Source organism: Dromiciops gliroides, chromosome 3 (genome assembly GCF_019393635.1).
Source record: "Dromiciops gliroides isolate mDroGli1 chromosome 3, mDroGli1.pri, whole genome shotgun sequence".
Lineage (NCBI taxonomy): Eukaryota > Metazoa > Chordata > Mammalia > Microbiotheria > Microbiotheriidae > Dromiciops > Dromiciops gliroides.
This window is the reverse complement of record NC_057863.1, coordinates 84305961-84333518: the sequence shown is the minus strand read 5'-3', so window position 1 is coordinate 84333518 and position 27558 is coordinate 84305961. Positions and strand designations below refer to the sequence as shown.

The 27558-nt window shown below is 37.5% G+C and overlaps 1 protein-coding gene across 1 annotated transcript in view; it reads left to right on the top strand.

Annotated features, from left to right (window-relative positions):
• PARD3B (par-3 family cell polarity regulator beta) overlaps window positions 1-27558 on the top strand; it is a 1353776-nt gene that overhangs the window by 1269452 nt on the left and 56766 nt on the right. Inside the window, exon 22 of the mRNA XM_043998182.1 lies at window positions 9460-9539. Coding sequence (XP_043854117.1) covers window positions 9460-9539 — 80 coding nt within the window. The remainder of the gene's footprint in view (window positions 1-9459; window positions 9540-27558) is intronic.

Here is a 27558-nt window from a genome sequence, read left to right as displayed (position 1 = left end):
GATATTCCTTTTGCATGGGATTCTCCTAAAAGCTACTGTATAAAGTTGTTGTTTTTAAAATCTAAAGTAATGCTAAGCTTATACAGAATGAGGAACTTGGTTACAACTCTTCAGAATGGAGAATGTTCAGTCTCAGAGATAAGATGAAATTCTCTAGAAACTCTTCCTTTTTGCCCCCAAAATTTAAGAAGTTATTCAAGTGAATAACAACCCTCCCCCCAAAAAGTACTTATGAAATCTAATTTGTAATATCCGTGAAAACTGAAAACTGATTTCTTAATTATTCAGCCCCTTCTCTGTATTTTGCAAATGAGAAAGAGATGAAAATTTTTACACATTATCAATCACTGTCAGTTACAGTCACACTAAAAGCTACTTGTCTTTCCTAACTGGGAAAGTGGGACTAACTAGTTCTTAATCAAATTAACTAAAGTATTAAAAACGAATTCTACAGATTCTAAAATATATGAATTTTTATTTTAAAAAACATTAGTCGGGGGCAGCTAGGTGGCACAGTAGATAGAGCACTGGCCCTGGATTCAGGAGGACCTGAGTTCAAATCCAGCCTCAGACACTTAACACTTACTAGCTGTGTGACCCTGGGCAAGTCACTTAACCCCAATTGCCTCACCAAAAAAAAAACAAAAAAACCCATTAGTCCCAGATTATTAATCTTGGAATCATTAATACTTGGGTTTGAATTCTGCCACAGGTAATTGCTGTGTGATTCTGGGTGAGTCACTTCATTTTTCTGAGGCTTACTTTCCTCATCTATGAAATGGATATAAAAAGAACACCTACCCTACAAAGCTGTTGTGAGGCTCAGATGAGATCATGTATACAAAGCACTTTGAAAACAGCATCATTTAAAAATGGAAGCTAGCATTATTGTTATTACTATTTAATATTGTAGAGGCCTTATCGGTGAATATGTCTTGTAAGGTTTATCAGCTGATAGAATTAATTTGTGTGAACTCATTAGAAATGCACGGTATTAAAATAACTTAGTTATAGATGCATCATTTAAAGCATCTTGAAAAGCTAGGGATATTTTGTGTGTTGCCTTTTTTTTTTTCTTTTGGTAGTATAGTCCATGATCAATATGGTTCCAGAGTAAAATAAATGAAAACAGCAAAGGAATAAGTGATTAAAAACTACATTCAAGAAAAATAGTAGATTCCCAACCAAATTGAATAAGCAGTGATTACCAATAGCCAATGTTTAATGCAATTAACCCCAGCCCCCCTAAGCCATTGCTTACTCTGCTCCTAAAAGAGATATGACAAGTTAACCTCTTGCAGATTTCAGGGACCAGTTTTTGCTGTAACTCCCTTTTCATCAAATCTGTGTTGTCTTCTTTCATGGGTGATTTTACATTTCAGGCCATGTAACAACATCTTTATTTGGGGGTAGACAGATGGGGAAAGGAAATGGGCCTGGTTCTTTAATTAAAGATATAGAGCCAGAGTTTGCTTTTCAGGCTTATTGGACAGTATTAACGACAGGAGGAGCTGAGACCCATCTGATAGATGGAGCCAAATTTGTATCCACAATCAGTTTCTATGGTAACTGTATCTTAGGCCACAGACACAAACAGAGCTGGGCAGGAGATGACTGATTTTATTTGCTGGATTTTTTTTAAGAGACCAGAAAAGAGATATTTCAGATTATTGAGAGGCTAATGTTCATGGATGTTGATTACATAAGTTTTAACTCATAAAGACCCAGTAAATACTTAATATTTTCACATAGTTACAGGTAACTTTGTTGTTATTCAAGATAGGTGGCTAGTAATTATTGTGTAACCTCTACACAGTTTTGGAAGAGGTGATATATCCAGAGATACAACCAGTAAACTAGTTAATCAGTTGAACTTTCTTCATTCACTATTTTTAAAAATTGGCAGATGTGGTAAGCTTGTCTATCACTGGAATACCCAGTTATTTAGAGATTACTGAACAGCTGAAAGAAAATGAGTAAAAATCAGAACATCACATATAACTCTGAATCTTAGTGAGTTCTCTGTTTCTATACATGCCATATTTATAACTATGTGTATTCACACATATGCATCACATTCCTGATGAGAATGAACTGAGAAGTCTAATTAGATCAGTTTCTCCTTTGAAAAAGTGTTATCATTTTTCTCCCAGAGCTATAACTAGGACAGAGGGATTGAGATTTGTCCCAGGATACTGAAAGTTATAGGAAACAAAATTTTAATACATATACTTCTTTAACACTGGAGTAACTGGGCTTAGCACATAGCTGTTGTTTATAGTACTCATCTGAGAGTCCCTGTAGTAATTGACTTCTCCCTCTGGGTCAAATAAAGTTGTCTCAATTACGTCTTTTTATATATAATATTTTATTTTTCCCAAATTACATATAAAAACAATTTTAACATTCTTTTAAAAAGTTTTGATTTCTGAATTCTATCCCACCCTCCCTGCCTGCCCCTCTCCCTGAGATAGTAAGCAATCTGATATAAGTTATATATGTGCAATCATGTAAAATATATTTCCATATTGTGGAAGAAAATGAAGGGGAGAGAGAGAGAGGGAGAGAGGAAGGGAGGGAGAGAAGGAGGGAGAGAGAGACAGAGAGGAGAAAGAAAAGAGAGAAAGGGGAAGGAAGGAAGGAAGGAAGGAAGGAAGGAAGGAAGGAAGGAAGGAAGGAAGGAAGGAAGGAAGGAAGGAAGGAAGGAAGGAAGGAAGGAAGGAAGGAAAGAAGGGCAAGTTTCAATCTGTATTCAGATACTATCAGTTCTTTCTCTGGAATTGGATAGAATTTTTCATTAGGTGTCCTTTGGGATTTTCTTGGATTATTGTATTACTGAAAATACCTAAATCATTCATAGATTTTCATTGTAAAATGTTGTTTTTACTATATATAATGTGCTCCTGGTTCTGTTAACTTCATTCTGTATCAGTTCATGTAAATCTTTCCTGATTTTTCTGAAATCATCCTGCTTGTCAGTTCTTATAGTACAATAATAGTATTCCATCACATTCATATCCCACAGCTTATTCAGTCATTCCCCAATTGATCAGCATCCCCTCAATTTCAAATACTTAGCTACCACAAAAAGAACTACTGGGGCCGTCAGGTGGTGCAGTGGATAAAGTACTGGCCCTGGATTCAGGAGGACCTGAGTTAAAATCCGGCCTCAGACACTTGACGCTTACTAGCTGTGTGACCCTGGGCAAGTCACTTAACCCCCATTGCCCCGTAAAAAAAAAAAAAGAACTATTATAAATATTTTTGTACAAATAAGTCCTTTTCCCTTTTTGAAAAAATCTCTCTTTAGGATACAGACCTACCAGTGTCTGTATTCAAAGGTTACAAAGGGTAACTGGTTCAAAGGGTATGCTCTTTGGACATAGTTCCAAATTGCTCTCCAGAATGACAGAATCAGGTCACAACCCCATCAACAATGCATTAGTGTCCCAGTTTTCTTGCATTCCCTCTAACATTTATCATTTTCCTTTTCTGTCATGTTAGCCAATCTGATAGGTGTGAGATGATACCTCAAAGTTGTTTTAATTTGCATTTCTCTAATCGATAGTGATGTAGAGCATTTTTTCATATGACTATAGATAGCTTTGATTTCTTTCTCTGAAAACTGCCTGTTCATATCCTTTGACCATTTATCTGTTGGGGAATGACTTTTATTCTTATAAATTTGACTCAGTTCTCTACATATTTGAAAAATGAGGCCTTTATCAGAGATACTTGCTATAAAAATTTTCTCAGTTTTCTGTTTTCCTTCTAACTTTGGTTGCATGGGTTTTGTTTGTGCAAAACCTTTTTAATTTAGTATAATCACAATTTTACATTTTACATTTCACAATTCTCTATATCTTATCTGGTTAATTTGCTTCTTATATAATTGTCCCATCATGAATGATAGAGTTCATTCGTGGAGGTAAACTGAACTTTTCAGTCCAGGTGCCCAAATGGCCAATTATGGTTCTGAGTACTCTTCTTATAGAATGTCTTCATACTGGAATATTCTCCAAGATGAGCTGATTATTTTCTGAAAGTCTTTAACTCTATTTAAATAAGTTCTTTCCTAAAATTCATCCAGTTCAGTTGGGTTAGGGCAAGGTATTTCAGAAGAAGCTTTTTCCACAGCAGGTGCATGAATTGCTGCTTTGCAATGGCAAGCTACCAATACTAAATGAAATACACTTTTTCCAAAATAGCCTCTAAAATGTTATGCCATGGATTTTAATCTTATGATGTATCTGGCAGCACGGGACTCATTTTTTGTAATGGATCTGAGCAAGACATATTTGTAAATGAGGATGTTATGTACAGGTGAATAAGCCTTATTGCAACTCTCTGCACAGCCTTTCCATCACAGCAGCTTTTAAATCTCTTCAGCAAAATTGACGTACGGTGCATAAATTACAAGATTGGCAGAAATGTGTTCCAACCTGTAGAACGTGAAAAACATGTTAATTTTCAATTGTTTCCGCTTTTTTACAATCAGACATTTTCCAAAAACCCTGTGTGATTTATTCTTTTTTTTTAATGAATTGTTAAAAATGTTTGAAAAGGCATTAAATCTTCCCCTCTGCCATTAATCTGCAAATGGGGGAAATAGGGGGGTTAAATGGCCTCTCACTATATTGCTTTATAAAACTGCTGATTCTAGCAATGCCAAGATAGAAATACATACTAATGTAAGGATCCCTGAATGCAAACAGCAAGCTCTTTACATTTATGGAGAAAAGACTAATAGCTTCATTTTTACAAGGCTCTTAACACCCAGGCCTTTAGCATACATTGAGTGAATGGAATTGGGAGGACTCCCATGGACTAAAAGCTTCTTAATTCAACATTCATACCTTACATGGAGCCCTCCTGATAAGTTCTTATAATCCAGCCAAGTAGGGTTGCCATGTTGAAAGTACACCAAGTCGAGCCTTTCAAGTTATTTTGAACATTTCACTTCTTAAGCTACATCATTGATGGAAAGATAAATATATTTGAAACTTGATTGTGTGTTCTAATATAACAATGTTATGGAAAAATTCTAGGTTTCTGTTATGACTTAAGTCAAGATTGTTTCTCTCAACTGTATATTTAAGGCATTACATCCAAGTTGTTGTTCTTTTTTTTTTTTAAAGAAAACAGTTGGAGGCTAGCAAGTGAGATAAAGTGTTTCTTAAAATAATTCTACTTACAATGGATTAGAATTTCTGACTTTTTTTGCGGGGGGGAAAGGTTCTTTACAATTTCCTTCCTAATTCCTTTGAGCAAGCCTAACCCTAACTTTTGTTGGTAACAGCAGAGAAAAAAGAACCATGCCTATAGATACCTGTATGCCTCCTCTTTCTCCCACCCCCTCCTAAAGCACTTATCTATTTTAGCTTTGTCTGCTCTTCTTCTTGTGCCAGGTATCTTTTTGGCAAGTGGCAATCTCTAGTACCCTACTTAACAATTTTCTAGGTACAAAATGGAGTTTCTTTGGGAAGACAGCAATTCATTTGAAAAAGTCCTTGAAGGATATGAACTGCAAGGTCAATATATGAGTGTATTTTAGCAGCCAAATAATTCCAATTGAATTTTAAGATGGAATAAAAGACATGAGGTCCAAGAGTACAGAAGTGAAATGTGATAGTTTCTCTGTAGCCCACCCTGGCCAAACCACATCTGGAGTATTGTGTTCAGCTCTAGGAAAGGCATAATGGCTGTCTTCAGAGGGAAGAGTTAGAAGCAGTAGTTGATAGTTGCAAAAAGGCAAATTTAGACTTTTCTTTTTGTGTTTTTTTTCTTTTTGTTTTTTGAGGCAATCTGGGTTACATGACCTGCTCAGGGTCACACAGTAAGTGTCTGAGGTTGGATTTGAACTCAGGTGTTCCTCACTTAAGAGCCAGTGCTCCATCCACCTCACCACCTAGCTGTCCCACAAATTCAGAATTGTTGAGACAAATTTCTTAACAAATAAAAGTATCTAAAAAGTGAAGTGGGATATCTTTGGAGGCAGTGGGTTTTCTCTGACTGATAGACTTTAAGCAAAGATATAATGACTACTTCTCAGGTATATAAGGAGAGAAATGCTTATTTAGGTACAAGTTGCACTAAGTTGTCTCTCAGATGGCTTCCAATTTGGAGAGTTTGGAAATCATTCATGTAATCTTTTATAACCGAGGCAACAACTTATAGGGCCACTGTCTCTAATTAGGATGTTGAAAATGAATGAAACTGAAGAAAATAATCTATTTTCATTACTATCCTTAACATCTGTTTGGCTCCTGTTAAGAATACATTTATAAGAGTTGTTCATTATCTACATATACTTAAGAATCTTAGAGTTTGTGAATGAGATACTGACTCATTAAGATGTGACTTTGGTGAGTCTGTGATTTTGTTGGTATAGACACTCCCTCTATTAATGTAGATATAAGCCCTGGACACCTTTTCATCCTTCTGTAGTTCTTGCATATTTATGTTTTCCCATATATCCCTTACATTGGATCTACCTAAAATTCTCAAAGCTTTCCTCATTCTTTTACTATCTAGAGCAGAAGTGTCCAGAGACAAGTAGCCTGGAAAGCTCTCTTAGTATAGCCTTGGAACCTGATTAAAATGTAATTGGGAAATGTTTAGCAAAAAATTAAAAATATAATACAACTTAGACAATGTTAATTTGTAGTTTTCAAGGTCAATATGCAGAGACTAGGATGTTTCTCTTTAAGTTTGACAACAGTGCCATAGAGGGTATCAATATACCACTTTGGCTGTCTATCTGTTGTCTCTCACTCTTATTCAGTGACTCACCAACTGCCTTTCCTCTTCATGCTTATCTCCAAAATGTCTTTTGTGAAACTTTTCGCATTTAACTTGTCATTGATAACATGCTCAAACCCATAAATACTTTATAATACACTTGAACTATTGATATAAAAGCAATTCATTTCTACAACAATGAACAGTTGAGGAGCTTTGAAAGCACAGCACAGGTTCTCAAATGCGACCCAACCCAGCCTCTTCTTGCTACTTGCGTCCAAGTCCAGTTCATTGTCCTTCTATCATGCCTTTTCAGCCTCCAGATATTGATGGAAAATTCAGTAGACTACTTGTTCATCTCTATGTTTTCGATCAGTATTCGATCAACCCTACAAAAGAAAAGCAGTCTCCAATTTCTGTGGACTTCATTGAGAAAGTTATGTAGTCATACCAAGCTCAGTACAATTAGAACATTGACATCTGACATATAAAGCTAAATTAAGTATTTAGAGAATCCATGAGATGAACAGAACATTGAATATAGAGTCCAGAAAGAACTGAGTTTAAATCTTGACCCTGTGGTGTATTAGTTGTGTGAAATAGGGCAGATCACTTAATCTCTCCAATCTGATGGTTGTTGGAGTTAAATGAGATAATATATATATATATATATATATATAGAGAGAGAGAGAGAGAGAGAGAAGGCTTTGTAAATCTTAACATGCTACATAAGGTTGTTGATGATGACAACAATGACAAAAAAGATGACAATGACAGTAATGATGATGATTTCGAGCTGAAAGGGATAATCTATATAAAACCTCTCATTTTACAGAGGAGGAAATCAGATCCAAGAAAGGTTGATGACTTATCCAAAGTCACACAAGTAATAAGTAACAAAGCCAGGATTTGAGCCAAGGTCCAAGGATCCTAAATGCAGTATTCTTTTTTAAAACATCATACTATTTCTCATCATCATTAAGGAGTCCTATCTGAACCTTAGCTAGGTAAAGTTCCATAATACAAGCAAATACTTTAGTTTAACGTATGCTGAAATTTTAAATTGTAAGTAAATATAAATAGCCTAAGTGGAAAGATGCATGGTGAGTGTAAACAGTTTATAACATCTGATACATATACACACATGTGTAATACATGCAAAGATACAAACATATATGTAGCAGCACTAGTTCCATGGTGTGCTTGAATATATAAATATGTGTATATATATATATATATACACATACACATACATGAGAATATAGCTACCTAAGTAATTGATAAACTCTAAAATAAAACATAAATATGATATTATCATTATGATTATTACTCTTCCTCTAAGGCCCACCTCAATTTCTCTTCCATGAAGCTTATTAGATGCTAATTATTCCTTTCCCTGAATTCCAATATTATTTATTATCTGTATCAATTCAATTACACCCTGATGCCTTAGTGTGATGTTGAATTAACCTTGGGTTCTCATAGGCTATGCCAGCAGAACATAAACTCTGGCCTGGCCTGTCATGCTGAGAAGGCTTTTGGGGACTACATATCTTTTGTCCAAGAATCAACTGATATTAGAGAGATTCATCACTAGATTTGCCTTAGGGTGATGACTTTTTTTTTTTGTCCAAAGAAACTCAGAAACACTTATATATGAAGGGGTAAAATAGTTGCAATTTATTTCATTGAAGAGAAGACTCACAAGGAAGAAATCAAATATCCTCTTATATCCTTAGAAACTTACTGGCTATATGACCCTGGATAAATCACCTAATCTCTTTTAGCCTTAGTATCCTCCTCTGTAAGATGAGAATGATAATAACACCTACTTCACTGGATTTTTATGAAGATCAAATGAGATGCAATATGTAAAGAGCTTTGCAGACCTTAAACCAATATCTAAATGTTAGCTACCACTGTTATAATATTAATGACTATTTACTATCATCTTATCTTCTGATCTTCTCATTCGCAGATAATAGCTGCCTTATACTTCTTTTGAAATCTTCCACCACACTCAGCACAATGCCAGGCACATAGCTAGACCTTCAATAAATATGTCTTCATGATTTGTAGGCTTAAGAGGACAGGGAATTATTCAGTCAATCAGTCAATTAGAATTTATCATAAGCTACTGGACCATTCACTATATGTTCAACTTTGTGCTGGAGTGCTTTTGAAGAAACAGAATTAGACATCTCTGTCCTCCAAGCACTTTTAGTCAACAAGGCAACATGAAGCATGAAAGGGCAACAAGCAATACGGCATAAAGAAATGGTGAAAACAAATTAAATATGAGTAATAGAGGTGATAATGCTATAGAATTCAAAAGGGAGGAAATTCAGTAACAACCATGGTAGCCAATGAGGTTTTTCTGAAGGCAGTGGCCTTGATGCTTGGTTTGACTTCCGTTTAGCCAAATAAGAGTTCCTTGGGTAAAAACCAAGTTTTCAAATACTGGGTTCAATCTCAGGACAGATTATGGAGAATGGGAATTCCTTGGATCCCAATTTTTGCCTAGAAGAACTGAGTCTATTGTTAGGTACCTTATGGGTTCATTGTCAGTCTTTGTAGTCATCCTGTGCCTTTGCTTTGCTATGGCTGATTTTTGGCGTGCATCAGCAGCATTTGTGCACCGATTATCATTTTGAGATGCTTTGTCAGTAACCAGGGTCTATAATTGATCTTCATCTCTAATTACTTTTCTCTCCACAGGTGTCTGGAAAAAGTCCAGATGGGAGTTCATACAACCTCCGCTTTGAGGGAATGGAAAGACAATGTACATCCTTACCCAGGTAGATCACTGAGGCATCTTCCCTTTGCCAATTCACCCCCAACTGCAGCATTTTGAGTAATCTGCATGAAACAGGCTCTTAAATGAGGGATTATGGTATAATTTCCTTCCACTGCCTTCTGCTGCAGCCTTGGCACCATCTTCACAACTGTGTTAAGAATTGAAACACTTGGGGGGGTGGGCGTTGCAAGAAGAAAATAGTATGTCATTGCAATTGAACATGTCAGCAAGAATATTGGATGCTGAACGGAAATCCTAAACCATCACTATAAAACCGACACTAAGCATAGAGCATCAGGTCCAGAGACAAGATCATAATAAATCCCCTGTCCAGAAAGTTGCCTAGGAGTATCTACTAGCAGAATTTGACCTTGGAGCTTAATGTTAGTAGCAAAGGGTAAAATTTGACCCTGGGTCCCACAGGAGAGTAACATGAAACTGACTTGAATTATTCTGTGACCATATTCTTGGTGGCAATAGCTAAATATTACTCTAAGGAGCACATATTCTTAAGAGTCACACACACATGAACACAACCATGATGGAAAAGTTTGCCTGGCAGTCCTATCATAACATGATCCATTTATACTGTAACTGGACACCCTAGAAAATGAGATCAAATTCTCAAAGGTTTTCCCTCTTATCCTTTAAATGAAGACTAATTCTGATCTCATATCAGCAGGGCATAACAAAATGGGAACCTTCATAGATTACAGTTCAACTTCTGTCATGTGTGAATTAGGGAGCTAGAAAAAGAAATAAGGAAGCTAGTTCAGAAAGAAAAAACTGGAAACATAAAGAATATCTTACCTTTTAAAAGGAGTGAGGACTCATTAAAAAATGCTATTTCTCTGACCTGAGCATCTGAACCAAGTCTTTGCTTAGAAATGTAGTCGCTTCTTTGATTCACTGGAGGACAATGTGTTGGCCATAATTTTGCATATAATTTAAGAAATAAAATTAAATCCTTGATGCTAGAACAAGCAGTAGCCCAGATAACCATCTGCTTTTATAAATTGCACAGTGATCTCCAAAAGTGTGTGGGGCGTGGTAGGGTGAAATCCTAAAACTAGTTAAGAATTACTTTCAACAATGAATGGGTAAACTGTCCAAAGCAAAAATCAAAACACGTAAACAAAACTGTCTCCCTTGTATCTAAATGTATTTAAGTGTTCTGTCTTTGTTGTATGTATTCTCTCTTTCTCCCTCATTCCTTGCTCCTCTTCCTATTTTCCTAATTTGACATTGTTATTTGGGTTTGACTTGGTTTAGTTCTTTATGGGAAAGCAGCCTACACTTTACTATAGAGGTCTTTTGGGGCAGCTAGATGGCACAGTGGATAGAGCACCGGCCCTGGATTCAGGAGGACCTAAGTTCAAATCCACCCTTAGACGCTTGACACTTACTAGCTGTGTGACCCTGGGCAAGTCACTTAACCCCAATTGCCTCACACACACACAAAAAAAGAGGTCTATTGATTGTGGTAAAGTCAGATGGAAAGTAGTGTGTTTTAATGAAAGAACTAGAAATACCCAAATGCTTTCCTGACCAAGAAACATGGCTCTCATTCTCTTCAGAACACTACTGTGAAACTGACTAGGGATGGGACAACATGGATCTACAGACTTGTTCCAGGCAAGAGCAAATGAAATCTCCAGAGAGATCTAACCTAACAATTATCAGCTATAAAGTCCGCCAGACAGCCTAGAATAGTTGCTTTCACTTTATAAGCACTGAAATGCTAAAATCATAGTTGAATATAAACAAGTCAGTTTTAGGATTAAACACTGGGGGAGGGAGTTTTCTGACAAAAAGGATCATATTTGCGGTATTCTGTGGGGCTGTATCTATCATCAGAATGTGTGAATTGACAAAAAGAAAAATCCTGCCAGCAAAGTGGATGTGTCTATAGCTGAATTGTTCAATTTCTAATGAAAATAATTTTGACAAAAAGTGCATCCACACAATGGTGGCAATGATTAGATGCACGTGTGAGCAGACCTTCGTTGCTACCTGGCAACCAGTAGTAGCCACAGTGGAGAGGAAACAGAATTCAGATAAATATATGAGAAAGAGTTCATTGGAATGGTTTCTTGGTTTTTTAATGAGGAAGATAAGACTAGATTAACGATATCAATTTCTAAAAAAGGAAATTCAAAATAATCCCAGAGCACTTTCTCAAATCTGTAGATGATTGAGTATACAGAAAAGAGGGTACTAAGAGATAGAAGGGTTTCCTAATCACCTCAGCTAACTTGGATAGAAGGATGCACTTTCTGTTTAAATATCCAGCACATTTTCCTTGTTTCAGAGATGCTTTTCCCCCCTCAGGTTTAACTCTATAGTTAATTGAGGCACATTGTCTCCCTTTTCCAGAATTAAAGAATAGTACATCCCAGCTTATCCTTTCTGCACAAAAGAGGGAGGGAGCTTTAAAATATTGATGAAGTTAAATTTTTAATTAAAAATTGTGATAATTCTCTCAGTTGAAAGGAAATGCCAACCTTGGAAGAAACTTAGTGTTCAATGAATTTGTTTGGAGCCTCTTTTGTTAGTGTATGTACCTTATTAGCATTCAAAATATACCCCAGCATGTTGGTTTGTCCATAAAGTCTAAGAACAGAATCAAAAGGAAAATGCTTCCCAATGAATTTGGGGGAGTAGTATCTTTAAAATGGATGCATGCAGTCTGTTGACACCTACTTTCAAAATAATGGAAAAAGCAGTATACTCTTGTACACTGGATGGTGAAAAAAAAAGACCTTTCTTAGTACTTGGAAGATTTTTTTCGCCTATTACTCCTTTGAGTATAGTTTTGGAAATAAGTGCCTCCCCTTTAAAATGAGCATCAAACATTCAAACATTCACCAGAAAAACTACTTTAACCAGTACAACCACCACCACCACTACCACCACCAATTTATTTTTTTGTTTTTTGGGGGGTTTTTCGGAGCAATGGGGGTTAAGTGACTTGCCCAGGATCACACAGCTAATAAGTGTTAAGTGTCTGAGGTCAGATTTGAACTCAGGTCCTCCTGAATCCAGGGCCAGTGCTTTATCCACTGCGCCACCTAGCTGCCCCTACCAATTTACTTTTAAAGAGAAACCAAAGGAAATCAACATAGCATCCTTTTCTATTTGCTCAGTACAAATTATTTTTCCTGAATGAGAATGCAAATGGCTATTTCTAAGGCCAGGATAATGTGAGACCAGTTATGGGTATTTTTTCAAACTGTCTCCTTTTCATTGGAAATATTGGCTCCAATAAAGCTGGGAGGCAAATACATCATGAAAACTGATCTGTTTGTTCCCAAGCTTTTCTCTACACAGTCATTTCAACACACTATGTCTTCATATAAGCTTTGATTTTGCCATTCAGAGAAGTCTTATCCCCTGGGAGCACAAAAAGTAATTCCTTCTCCATTAGGACCCAAGCCTGGGCTTCTGGCTAAAGACTGAGATTGTCCATCACAGAGTCAGATTCATAATCCGTGATGGCAATGTAGATATGATCTGTAGCTTTGTTGGTGGCTGGCTGACGGATCCCATTGGTGAGAGCACAGCACTAAAGAGACCAAGATTTGATCGATCGTGTGGGCCAATAAACTTTCTATTGCAGCATAGCCCTAAGCCCAGGCAAGCATCTTAAAATATGTCCTCATTCACAAGTACAACCAGGCTCATGTGAGCGGATAAAAAAGCACAAGCCCAGAATGGTACAAAATATAGTGACTCTGAAATGAGAGTACCTTGGGTTCAAATCCTGGCTCAGGCACTATGTATATCACCTTGGGTGAGCCGCCTTTCTGGGCCTCGGTTTCTTCATCTGTAATATGAGGGGATTAGACATGTTGACCTCTAAGGTCCCTTCCATATCTGTCTGTAGATCTCATGATTCTTATTGCTGGAAAAGCAGTACATGTCCTCCTGATGAAGCAATATCAATTAAATAAAGGAAATACTATTAATATATAACTTATATATATGTATCTATATTACTGCTTTTAATCATCTTTCAAGAGCTATCTCAGAAAATCAATCTCTTAATTCCCTTGGATCCTTCATTTGAAAAATGAAATCGTTTTGATCCATAAGTGACAGAACATTAATACTACACCTACTAAAAAGGCAATTCCATTTTATTAGAATACTCCTGGGACTTGAAAATAGGCTACCTGTGAGTTAAGGAAGAGTAGACTAGAAGTGGCCTGAGAAAAACTGTAATATATATTCTGGGGGGATGGCAGCACAAAGCATTCCCTACCAGAGAAACGCTGCATTTGCCAAGGTTGTAGGTGAGCAAGAACCCGTTCACACCACATTTTGCTCCCAGGAATTATGTTGTCCTCTCACACATTGCATAAGTTATTTAGGAAGAAAAAAATTCTCTCTGGAACATCTCAAGCTGCCTTTGACTTGCCTCTGTAATGAGAAGCAGCATACCAATGCTGAATTAGGGTAGAAGAAGAAAACAGCTAACACACTTCCTTGGAGCTTAAAAGTAAATTTGCTTTCCAAGCTTGATCTCCATTTTTCAGCATTGAATACATTTGTGTCCGGAGCAGGATACACACCATAAGGCTACACTTCCACTTTAACATTTCAGTAATGTTTTGTTGCATGCTACTTTTGTTTCTGTGTATATTTTTGTCTTCCTTCAGTAAGATGCCAAGTAGGAATGCATGGCCAACCTTGAAATGAGGAAAATATGCACCCTTGTCTGCTCTGGGATATTCTCCCCAAAGCATTCTGTCTGGTCATCTTCTGGTCACTTTACAAGCATTTCATCCCCACCTAAAGATCTTGCCCCTCTCAGATTTCTTATTCATTTCTCCAGTTAGCTTCTGTCTTACTCACTGCTACTGATTTTCCCTTGACCAGACCAGAATTATTTTATAGCATGTACAAAACAGATGACAAGGACATTCAATTTTTTCAAAGATCTCCAGTAATATCATTGCCATTCTTTGATTAAAGATACCGTGGATGATAATTACAGAGACAAATGAAATCTAGCACAATCAAAACAACAAACACACACACATTTATCTGTATAGATAAAGTAGTAGTAGTTATAGCAACAGCAGCTAGGATATACATATATGCGATATATAAACACATTAAGATTACAAAGTATAGTTATATTGTTTCATTTGAAACTCAGCAATGCTGCAAAGGAAATTGAGAGTGAGATGGGTTATGAGACTTACCTAGGGGTCACATAGGTAGTAAGAACCTGAGACAGAATTTGAACTTTGGTCTCCTTGTCTCGAAGTCCAGCATTCTATCCATTTTGTCCCCTAGCTTTTTTAATATAGGTATTTCAAACTACTTCGGTAATGCAGATCACAGTCTCTCATGCCTGCTGATCCTTCAACTTACACCCATTCTTCCTATTAGTACACTATTAGTACCCAACATGCTAGTAACCTGAATCATGTTCTCTTGACAAGGATGCAAACAGAACACACTAGCTCTTTTTTTGCAAGGCAATGAGGGTTAAGTGACTTGCCCAGGGTCACATAGCTAGTAAGTGTCAAGTGTCTGAGTCCAGATTTGAACTCAGGTCCTCCTGAATCCAGGGGCAGTGCTTTATCCACTGTGCCACCTAGTTGCCCTACACTAGCTCTTCATTGATGCTCCTATGACATGACCAGATCATCTTTTTCAATCATACATTTTTGATGGTATCCTTTATACTTCAGCATAATTCTTTGTTTACAGTATGTTGCAGCCTGCTCATGTTGCCATGAGCCTTTCCATCATCCTTTTCAATTTCAGTTTTTCAGAGACTATAGTGATCCATGACATAGAGCCATTGGACACTGAAATAATATTTATGTGGAAAAGGTCAGCCTTTATTTCATGGAGAAGCTTGAATCTTTAAGAGAGTTTTATAGTTTCCCAAAGACAATTTTGTCTACTCTTGACCTCTTCAATGCTAGGCTCCATTCATTGTTCAATTCAAGTATTTGTCCAAGATAGATAGATGGATGGATGGATGGATGGATGGATGGATAAATGGATGGCTGGATGGATGGATGGTCGATAGATGATAGAAAGAAAGAAAGAAATATATAGATAGACAGACAGATGGATAGATAGATGATTGATAGATATGCATATTTCTACAGGTTGTTCATCCAACTGCATATTTTACCCTGGATAACAGATATTTTTCACCTTCTTACTCTGTCCTATGTAGATAGCTAGGCCAAACTCTTTTGAATGGTTATAGATATTATCCAAAACTTTCTGCAATGTTAGACTAGCATTGTCTACAAATAATTAGGTCAAACTCCTTTGATTGATGCTTCTACTTATTTTTTATTTTTTTAATAATTTTTTTACTTTCTTTAGAATTTTTTCCCCTAAGTTGTATGTAAAAACAAATTTTAACATTGGTTTTTAAAAACTTTGTGTTCCAAATTCTCTTCCTCCCTCCCTCCCCATCCCCCCCCTTAAGAACTCAGATGATTCTATGTATGGATGCCTTTGTGCTGATTGCAATACATTCCTGAGTCTTTTGTGTATACAAATATATACTAGATATCTTAAATTCTTGCCATTTGTTTACCTAAAAGGAACTATTTTCTATAAACTTTAACAAACCAGCTATTTCTTTTTTTTTTAAAGTAATCAGAGTTCCAAAGCTACTTCATTAAATACTTTCATTTTGTCATAAGGCCATAATAATAATCTGTCAAACATGATGTTTTGGAAGCTCTTCATTTCATTCACAATGGATATTTTGAATGGTCAACTAGTTTACGGCTATAATTGAACTATAGTGAGTTTTCTTCCACACATTCTTAGGCTACAGATATACACCAGTTCATCCTCCTGCTGCCAGTTATCCATAAGTCTCCAGCATCTTCCTTAGTGAGGAAGCATTGTTTTGATATCCCTTCCTATCCTTGAAAAAACCCTTTATCAGCACACACACACACACACACACACACACACACACACACACACAGCTGGCACTGGCACTGATTTTAGAGTAATACACTCAGATGATCTGGAAAGTTTGCCCTGTCCATCTGCATATGTCAGAATTTAATGTTTTGTTTTCTTTTGTTTTGTTTTTAAAACAAACCAATGAAGCTCATGGAGAAAAAACTAGGATATCAAAATTTCTCATGCTTTCCATCAGGGTCCCTAAATTAAAAATCTGATTCTGTCTGTCACCTATTTGACTGGCATTCTTCATTACACCTCACTCAAAGCAGAGAAAAAAAGAAATGAAAATTATGAAATAGCAATATTTTAATCTTTTGAAAACATTAACCCACTTCCTTTGTTAATTCCAAGTTCCTGAAAATGCAAAATTCACTGGGGCTTATCTGATAGAAGCCAAACAGCAGGGGTTAATGTTAGAGCCCTATCGTTGGGTTTCTTTTTGGTTTTTTTTTTTGGTCATTTAGTTCCTCAGATAAAAGTCAATTTTAATCAATCTCTTGGTCATTTCCTTGTAGTTGATATATCCTTGATGCCAACTAGGACAGGTGACATAAATTATTCAGTGGAAAACTTCCATTAAAAGTTTAGTTAGAGGATTAGTGCTATTCCTAAAGTGGAGGTATCCCTAAAGCAGTTGTGACTAAATCTTAGTTGACTGTGTGCATTAAATTCCATTGTATTCTACTTTTCTCCTACTTCTTCACAACAAATTCTAAGCTATTATACTTTTTAAAAACGAAAGATGATTTTTAGGAGAAGAATAAGTGTTCATTTTTAAACATCTTTATTAATGCCTTTATATTCCCATTTTTAATGCATTCATTCCAATTCTGATATATTACATCAACATTTTATATTCAAATTAGATCTAGCATTTTAACATTTTACCTGTAGTATACTTTTCCACTGTTAAGTATAATTTCTGAAATAATTAGATGTACTAGTCATAGGCAAAGATAATGCCTTTTGTTTTATAAATCATAGTCATTTTTCCATGTAGCTCCTTGCAGACATACAATCCAACCCTCCCTTGTGACAAAGAAAAACAATTAAGCAATACTGACCAGGGAAACTACCTTATCTAACAGTTTATGCAGCATTCTATACCCATAATCCCTTTGTCCCTCTGCTGAGGAGGAGAGAAACCCATTATATTATCTATTCTCTGGGACTAAGATTGGCCATTGCAATTAATTAATTTGAATTAAACTGCCTTTTAATATTGTTTTTATTTACACTATTGGAGTCATGTTTATTTTTCTCTTGGCTCTGCTTCCTTTGCTCTGCATAAGTTTATAGAAGCCTTGTGTGTTTCTTCATATTCCTCATCTTCATCATTTCTTATGATATTCCATTGTACCGTTTACTTTAATGTGTTCAACTGTTCCCCAAAGGGGAGATATGTTTTATTTGTAGCTCATTATTTTCCGTCTTTGTCCTCCTTGGGGTTTGTGCTCAGTAGTGAGATCACTGCATCAGAAGGATAGTGATCACTGTTTTATTGTATTGTTATTATATTATTTTAGTGTCCTAATATTATAATTAATTTTAACTTGAAACACTTCAGGTTTTTATTTTCAGAATACATTGAACATAAATTAAATATTTATTTTCCCCTTCCTTCCCCTCCACATGCCCCAGACCAATAAAAAAAAAAAACCACCAAAATTCTTTTGTACCTAGGCAGCTGCTTGCTTTTCAAAGCCCAGAACCACATATAATTCCTCACATTATATTCCCTGGCAGTTCTTGATGTTTTACTATTTTATTGTCACTCTACCATCTGCCTCCAAGAGCTTATTGCAGTGGGAATGATTGTTGTGGTAAGTTTCTTGACAGAGCTGAAATGTTTTCCTCACTATGCCATTCTGATGCTACACACTACTTCCTCCTGTCTTCATGTCACATGCCACTGGCTATTGTTTCTCTCTCTTGAGTTCCATGAGTTTCAGTCTTGTCATGGTGTCATCATCAAATGACCACACTATTCCTACTACACCCAAGTCCTACAGCCTGTTAATAATTTTCTGATTCTGTTGTACATTGTTTACATAGCACAGGAGGAGGTGGTGTTGGGGATCATTTCACTCGAGGTTATAGCTCCAAGACTTTACTTTAACAGAAAGCTATATGTCCCACATAAAGCAGAAATGCAATATGGTGATAATTAAGGGTGAAATGAATTGGTTCTCTATTACAAATCCAAATTTCATTGATGCCTCTTTACACCATAGTAATTTCTCTGTATACTTCCCCCAACCAACCCCCAATCAAACCCTCTTTTGCAACAAAGAAAAATAGTTAAGCAAAAATAACAATGTGATGCTTCTTCACATGATCATAATTTCTCAATAAAACTCCTAGTCCCCAAACAAACACTCTTTTGCAATAAAAATAGTTAAGTAAAACTGACAACGTAATTTCATCAGACAATGTATGCAACATTCTTTACCTGTAACCCCTCTTTTGCTGTACTAAGAGAAGTTTTAAGTAATTAGAATCCAAAGGCCTTTTAGCGCTGTTTTAATTGACATTATTATAATCAATATATACATTATTATGTATCTTATTCTCCTGATTCAGTTTTCTTTGCTTACATCAGGTCCTACAAATTATTCCTTGTTCCACTGAATTCCTTATATTGGTAACTCATCTTCATCATCTTCATCATTTGTCTCTCATATCCATTATAATTATTTTTTTTCTGTAACATTCATATATCACAGTTTCCTCAGACATTTCCCAATCAGTGCAATCACACTTTGCTTCTGGATGTTGTTGGGGTTTTTTTGTTTTTGTTTTTTTGCTAAAAGGTTCATTTGGATTTCAACATAATGTAAGGGAAGGGAACATACATTTATTGGTGCTTAGTCATGTCCGATTCTTCATGACCCCATTTGGAGTTTCGTTGGCAAAGACATTGGAGTGGTTTGCCATTTCCTTCTCCAGCTCATTTTATGGATGAAGAAACTGAAGCAAACAGAGTTAAGTGACTTGCCCAGGGTCACATAGCTAGTAAGTGTCTAAGGCCAGATTTGAACTCATGAAAATGAGTCTTCCTCAGTCCAGTCCTGGCATGCTATCCATTGCACCACCTAGCTGAGCTAAGCACTCTATAGATATCTCATCTGATCTTCACCATAACCTTGTGTGGTGGGGGCTATCATTATCCTCATTGTGGAGCTGAGGAAACTGAGGAAGATGGTGGTTAAATGTCTTGCGCTGGGTCACACAGCTGGTAAGTATCTAAGGTACAAACTACAAACCTAGCATTCTATCCACTGTATCACCTAGTTGTGGAATGTGCAGGTGAAAAATTCCAAAGGTGATAATATTACAAAGCTATCCAACCATATCCTACAACTAGAGAGAAAACTCAAACTGAGCTCTGAAACAATGGAGTGGACTAACAAATACCTACTCCTGTTTTAAGATAACTTTAGCAGGAAGGAAAATATCTTAGTCCATTTTAAAATCCTGATACATATAGTCTGAACTGGCTTTAAGGTTGACCAACTGTTGTAAGGTTGAGAAAGATAAAGTTATTACGACTCCAACTGAAATTTTTTTAAATAATAAATGATCAAATTGGTGAAATTCCAGAAATGCAATTTCAATCAATATTTATCAAATACCTACTGTGTTCTGTAAGACAGAGTGTCAACAAATGGGGATATCCTCCTCCTATCCCTTTCCTCTGCCCCTCCCCCAATCCCTGAGCCACTCAGACTCCATGTGTCATCCAAGAGAAGAGCCTCAGCCAACAGAGAAGTTTTTTCCCTTCCTTTCATTTTGCCCTCTTCCTGACCCCCTAGGTGGTCCAGATCCCATATGGTGGCAGTAAGAGTAACATGGCTGTTCCCACCATTTGGATGAGCAAGGTCACACTGTGTATAATCCTTCTGTCTTGAGACCATGCACTGTCACTGTATTCTAAGGCCCTTAAGCCTTACATTCCGCCCTGTTCCTGTACCCCCCCCCAGACCTCCAGGTACCACTACCTTCCATTGAACCCTAAGGACCTCTGGACCCTGCCATCTACTACATTGATTCATTTAAGACCTAAACCTTTCACCTTCTCTTTGACTATACTCTCCTGTATGTGATGTTTTCCCCCACTGTCTCTAGCCCTAGTACTTAGTGTACTGTTAAGTTCATAGTAAGTATTTAAGAAATGTTTTTTTTCTTCCATTCAGTCCATCATTCATTTATTTATGCATGCAGAGCAGGAGGCTAAATGCTGGTTAGATGCAGATTTAAATAAGATATAGTCCCTGACTTTAAAGAGCTTGCAGCCCTAACAGAGGATGAGGTGTATACTTCACATAACCATAATGAATCAATCAATAAGAATTTATTAAATACTTAATACATTCAGGCACTGTGTTGGCCCTGGAGGTACAAATACAAAAAATGAAAGTGGTCTTTACTAGAGAGGTTCTTACATTATATTTGTAACACCCAACAATGCATTAAAAGTATATTTTAGGGGGCAGCTAGGTGGTGCAGTGGATAAAACACTGGCCCTGGATTCAGGAGGACCTGAGTTCAAATCCAGCCTCAGACACTTGACACTTACTAGCTGTGTAACCCTGGGCAAGTCACTTAACCCTCATTGCCCCACCAAAAAAAAGTATATTGTAGAAACCAAACAAAGTAGTCTTCCATACAGGTGAAGACTAAAGAGAGAAAGTTGTTACCCCCAGAGGAGGGGATGAGTGAGGGAAGGCTTCCTGGAAAAGGTGTCATACAAGTTGAGATCTTTGAGCAGAAGAGGGCTTGACCAGATTTCTGTATTAGGAAGATAATTCTAGCAGCAATATAATGACTGGATTGAACATGGGAGGGAGGTGGTGATAAGAAGGCTTGGTTGTTAAAGTGAAATAAATTCAATCAAATTGGGAGGCTATTGAAATTATCCAAGTGCATTGAATACTTGCTACTAAGTTCATTGGATTGCTACTAAGGTAGCAGCCCTGGTGCCAGATAGGAGTCCGTGGAAACAAAAGTTATTAGGTATAACAGGCATGGTAACCACATGAATAGGAGAGGTGAGGAAGAAACAGAAATCCAAAATGGCCCTAAGGTTTCAAACGTGGGTTCAAATGTGTCAGTGGCAGCACCATGGACAGAACTAGTCAAAAGGAGGAGCTGGGACTATGTATATTGCTTTTGAAACACATGGTGGCCATTTGATTCTTAAATCAATGTAATCATTTTGAAAGGTTCACACTACCTATCAGCACCATGAACACTACTGTCAAGTTTGTGGACAGTAGGAATAGGAGCTGGATGATATCAGGAAATACCCTCCAGAAAAGAAAATAAAGCACTCTGAATTCTCCTATCTCTTCCTTCTCTGAAAGTAACATTTTTCTAGCTATAGAACTGTGAGGCAGAATTCTAAGCATTCAAAGAGGTGATACCTCTTGTTCTGTCATTATTTTAATTTAAAGAATCAGCATGCATTTGTTAAATACTAACTAATGCTCCAACCAGGGCAACCAGGTGGTGCAGTGGATAGAAGGCTGAACCTGGAGTCAGGAAGACCCATCTTCCTGAGTTCACATCTAGCCTCGGACACTTACTGGCTTTGTAACCCTCAGCAAAACTTAACCCTGTATGCCTCAGTTTCCTCATCTATAAAATAAGTTGGTGAAGGAAATGGAAACCGCTCCAGTATCTTTGCCCAGAAAACCCCAAATGGGGTCACAAAGAGTCAGACAGGACTGAAAAATGACTGAACATCATCAATGCACCAAGCAAGGCACTATGGAAACAAAGATAAATATGGTCTCTACCCTCAAGGAGCTTACATTCCTCCATTATGGGGAATAACATATATACATGTAAGTCGTGAAAAAGGGCTCCAAATCTGCTATCAGAGGACCTAGGTTCAAATCCTGCCTCTGATATTACTTGTGTGACCTCAGACAAGTCATTTAATACCATTGGGCCTCAGTTTCCTCATATTTAAAAATGAAGGAGTTGGTCCAGATCAAGGCTTCTTAAATTTTTCCCACTCAGGACCCCTTTCCGTCAGAGAAATTTTTATGCCACCCTGGGTATATAGATATATAAAATAGGTATATATAACCTTTTACTATTGCCAAATTTGTCATAACCCCCACATTCACCCCCCACACACACACACACACAACTGCCCCTTTGGGGTCATGAGCTACAGTTTAAGAAGCTAGGGTTTTGCTGGCCTCTGAAGTTCCTTCCAGCTCTAGACCTCATAACCCTGTTAACCAAAATAAAGGAAAAGACTAGAGAATAGTGTCTACATCTGGGATTTCATTGATATGGAGAAGTCCAGAATGAGAAAATTCCTTCTATCAATGCTGGTTGGAACCTTCTCAGAGATTTTCAGTCTTAGAATCAACCAGCGGTGTCAAATACAAACAGAAGCAGGGACCACTAAACCACACATTAGAATATATACAAAGTAAATGCAAAATGACTTTGAGAAGTAGGAGGAGAGAGTAGCAGTTAGAGAACCATGTAGGCAATGGCACTTGGACATTCTCGGAGGGGTAAGAGAGCTTGTCTACTAGAATTCGATCTCATTTCATAGATAAGAAAACCAAGACCCAGACGGTTGTGATTTGTTCACAGGTTCCGTGACTAATATGGGACAGAGCTAGACCTTCTGACTCCCAGTTTATTATACCACATCAGTTTACCTGCTTGTTATCTCATGATGCCTACTAATCATGGCAAGGTGACATGACCCTGGCCTCCCATTTTATGTGAGGTTGTCATCTCATAATATAGCAACAGGTCTTCGAATGCTTTCGACTGGTGGGGGAGGGAGGACCACTAAACAGAAAAGCTCAAAGGTGCATTAGACAGCCTAATGGCATGTGGTGTACATATCAGCTTCAGAATTCCTGAGCTCCCTGGAAACGCAGGTTCCTGAAGTGGCAGGGTCAGCATCCAACTATCCCCTCTGTAAAGAAATGCTGCTTTAAGTAGCGATCTTTCAGGGGGTCCTGTCTGTAAACCACAGACTTTTAAAGGTCTCTTGAGTCTTTAGTCTCTCTTGAAATACTACCTCTTCTATTATGGAAGGCTCTCTGGGAAGGGAAAGCAAGATGGTCAGCTTCCCTGGCTGCTACTCCTCTCTCCCCTGAGCTCTCATGTCATTCTTCACTCTCCATTACAGGAACATTTGTGGTGGTATTTGGACATGATGTAACTACTTCATTAATATATGTCGTTGGTGCTCATCATCACTAAAGTAGTTGTTTGTGTGTCATTGGTAACTAAGAGCCTGGTTTATTCCTAGAGATACAGGCATTAGTTACAGGTAAAAAAAAAATGTGTGATGAGGATGATGATTTAAACACTAGTGCTTTTATATAAAAGATGAGTCAAAGGAGAAAATCTAAGGCTTACCATGACTATATTTCACAATATAGACTTAAAACTAAACCTAGATTTCTTTTAACTATTAGCCTAGCGGGAGGGAAATTCTGTAGGAAAAGAAAGATGGTTACACAAACCATTTTCCAAAATGGATGTGGTTGTTTTTAACATAGATGAGTAATTTCAGTTTCCCAAAGATGGAATGGGGCTAACCTGAAACTAACAAGCTGCTTGCTGTCTAAGCCAAATTAGGCTTAATACTGAAAGACATTCCTTAAGAAGTCAAGAAGGTCAGGGGTCAAGCCATCAACCCATGGAATACAGCTGTCAAGTCCACCTTTTGCATTCTCCAAGGGAATAACTACAGAAAATTCAGCAAAGAAAATATTTGAATCAACAGGGACAGTTAAAGGAAAAAAATGACCAGATGTCCCAGAAGAAGCCATTGGTAATATGGAGGGAGCTAGTGAGCACAAAGTTTGCAGAGCTTGGATTTTATCAACCTTCCTAATAAATGTCACTTGGCTATTCAGAGAGAAGAGCAGTTGGTACAATATGGAAAGGTTTTAAAGTCCATTAATTTCTTGAAATGAAGCAGCTGGCCTTATTGGCTATTAAATAATAAGCCAGATTCTCCCTAGTGCCTAAGTCACCAGTGCCTGGTAGTAAATTAGGCATTTAGGAAAGCATATCAACTCTTTAAGAAAATTAGGGTACAATTTAGTATACTTTCCCCTTATTAAGAGGATTGCAGGAGGAGAGAGACTATTAATGGTTTCATAAGAACTTCATTCAAGTCTCAGCTCTGACATTAATTCATTCTAGGACAATGGGAAAGCCATCTAATGTTCTGTGCCTCAGTTTTCCAATCTGTCAGGTATGAATAACAACAACAATAATAATAATAATGTATATGCACATGTATATATACACTATACCTCATAGTTTCTTTGAAGAAAGCATTTTTGGAGCACTAGATTATTACAACCATATGAATATTAGGTGATTTCTAATCCATATCAAACTAGAAATGGCACAGGCTGCAGCTTAGACAAATACACAGTCCTTCTGTCAATACTTCAAATGAATTTCTTGGATTGTCCCTATGGCATGGAGCAAACCATGATGTTAGCAGATTGACTCATGTGCTGTAAGCAGCTGACAATATATAATAAGCAACAATGTGAAAAATCCTGGTATGAAGATCCATGCATATTAAAAGGTGTCGACAGGTTCACTACCAAATAGCAAGGGGAAAGATTCCCTTTTTTCAGCCTTTCTAAAGTCATAACCACAATGTTATGCCATGGCAGCAAAATTATCCTTTTGAAAGGAGAAAGAGAAAGTTGACAAACGAAACTCACTAAACCATGGAAGCTAGGGGGAGCCTACTCTAGAAATGCCTAGTCACCATGAATAGCTTACTCTCTATTTAAGACAGTGAAAGACATGAGACTGTAAAGAGTAAAGATGTCACAAAGTACCTTAAAGTATGCTCAGTGTGGCCAGGCAATAAGCATAGTTAAACATGACACAACACAGAGAGTCACAAGTCATATTATCATATTATTACTCACTGCGTATTTTGGGACAAGTCATGTCAGGGTTCCCCAGAAGGTCCAATGTAACTAGGCCAGCCCTTCCATGTGACTTGTCAGCTAGACCTGACTCATTCCCCAAGGGGGTGGCCACTCAACCTCTTGCAGATGTCGGTTATTGGGACACCACCATGAATGACCTGCAGCTGGTGTCCTGCAATAATTCCTCAGTGATGGGCGCCAGTAATGCCTGTCACTTGTTTGTGTAATTCTTTCTGCATGGACCTCCATCTGCTGGGCATGTGTGGAGTAGATATCCATTAATGCATTTGGATTCAGCTATCTAATTGTAAGGTAGCTGTGCATCATTTCAACATGTTTTAAATTAGGATTGGACGACTAGTTTCAGTGTGCTTTTAATGAGTTTGGTAACTGTGGAGTGGTAGACAGATCTGCTAAATACAGATGGACATGCATGACCCTCATTCATTCATTCAGCCAGTCAGCTGGTTCTTTCAACAAACATTAAGCATACACCATGTACAGAAGACTGTACTAAGCATGGGGGGAAGCACAACATTTAGATAAGAAGACACAATCTCTGCTCCCGTGGAGCTTAGAAAGGGATGACACAAAAACATACACTACAAAGTATGTCATTCTTTTCAGAGTGAAAAACATAATGCTTTGTGAAATCTGAAGAGCCCCCTTTCTCTATACCTGCTAATTCAGGTTCCTCTAACATCCTTCAAATGATTCCATTTCCCTTTAACACATTCTTTCCCCCCTTTAAGCCATCAAGTAGTTATGAGAATTTTGCCCTATTGTAACTAAAGTTAGAAAGTATTGCAATAAGAATGGATGAGAAATATTTTCATCCATGATAGTAGAAGGAGCATGAGCCAACTGCTGAAGCTCCAGTTTATAGTTTTATCTTCCCACAGGAAATCAGGGAACTCAGGGGACCTTATTCACATCCTCACTTAAATTATTTCCTGGAATATGGTTTGAAGAAAAGAGGCCTGAAGAAGGGAAGAAGCAGGTGAGAGGAAAAGGAAGAAGTAATAAAAGGCAGCTAAATGAGACACTGGATGCTTATGGAACTGGAAATAGATGTCACTGAGGGGAGAAAGAAAACAGGAAGTAGAGACTGGAGACATGTGTTAAAAGCTTATTTGTGTAAAGAATTAATAGTGATTTAGAAGCCCCAGTACACATTCAGGTAGGGGCTCAGGCGCCATGCCTCCGTGTTGGTGCAGTGCTCCACCCACCTCACTAAGAGCCTATGGTGGGCCTGGCCAAATAATAATGATGGAAGCCTGGTGAGGGCAGTCAGGTGACCTTTGGCTTGCAGAAGCTGGGAGGCTGGCCATTCTACAAGCATCTGTTAATTCTGTCAATCAGGGCTGCCAGCCAATTAGCTTCGGGCTATGTGTCCGCCCTGTTTCCTGGGAGCCCTGGGTTTACTGGTAAGGAGAAGGGAGGAGATTCACCATTCTGGCTTTGGAGCTGGAAAGAGACCTGATGCAGCTGTATATTCTGCTGAGCCCCGGCGTTGGTGTGCTTCAGGTCGTATTATTTTCCTTCCTCCATTCCTTTTTTTTTCCTTTCCCTTAATTCTACTAATCTTACTTGTGCTTTTAAGTTCGTTCTTGTTAATAAACCCTGCTCTGTTTTTGAAAGAGGCTGTTAATCTCCTTCCTTGCCCCAATTTTGCAGGGAGCCACCTAAAACTTCCCAATTAAAATTTGGCCCCTACAGTTGGTAATTTTACCACTGGTTTTAATCTAGCTTGGTGGTAATGGTCCTTCATTTTGGAAGAGGACCATTGACATCATGGGATGATGTCTTGACTTGTACGTGAATTAGATTTAAGGAAAGCATAGTTATCCTACCTAGTGAATAAGATATTACACAAGTAAACTATACATAAGCTGCATATAAATAGACTTCCATGTTGTATATGCCACATATGGCAGCTGTATCAAGCATTGTTTTAGTAAGCAGCCGACTGCCCCTTTAATTTAAACTTTTTTTTCCCCTGCCATGGTAAGGATCAAGCCCACTCTATCTAAAGACAGCAACTCTGGTAGCAAAATTGTTGTTTCAAAGTAGAATGGGAAAAGTGGTTGTGTTGGGAGGGGA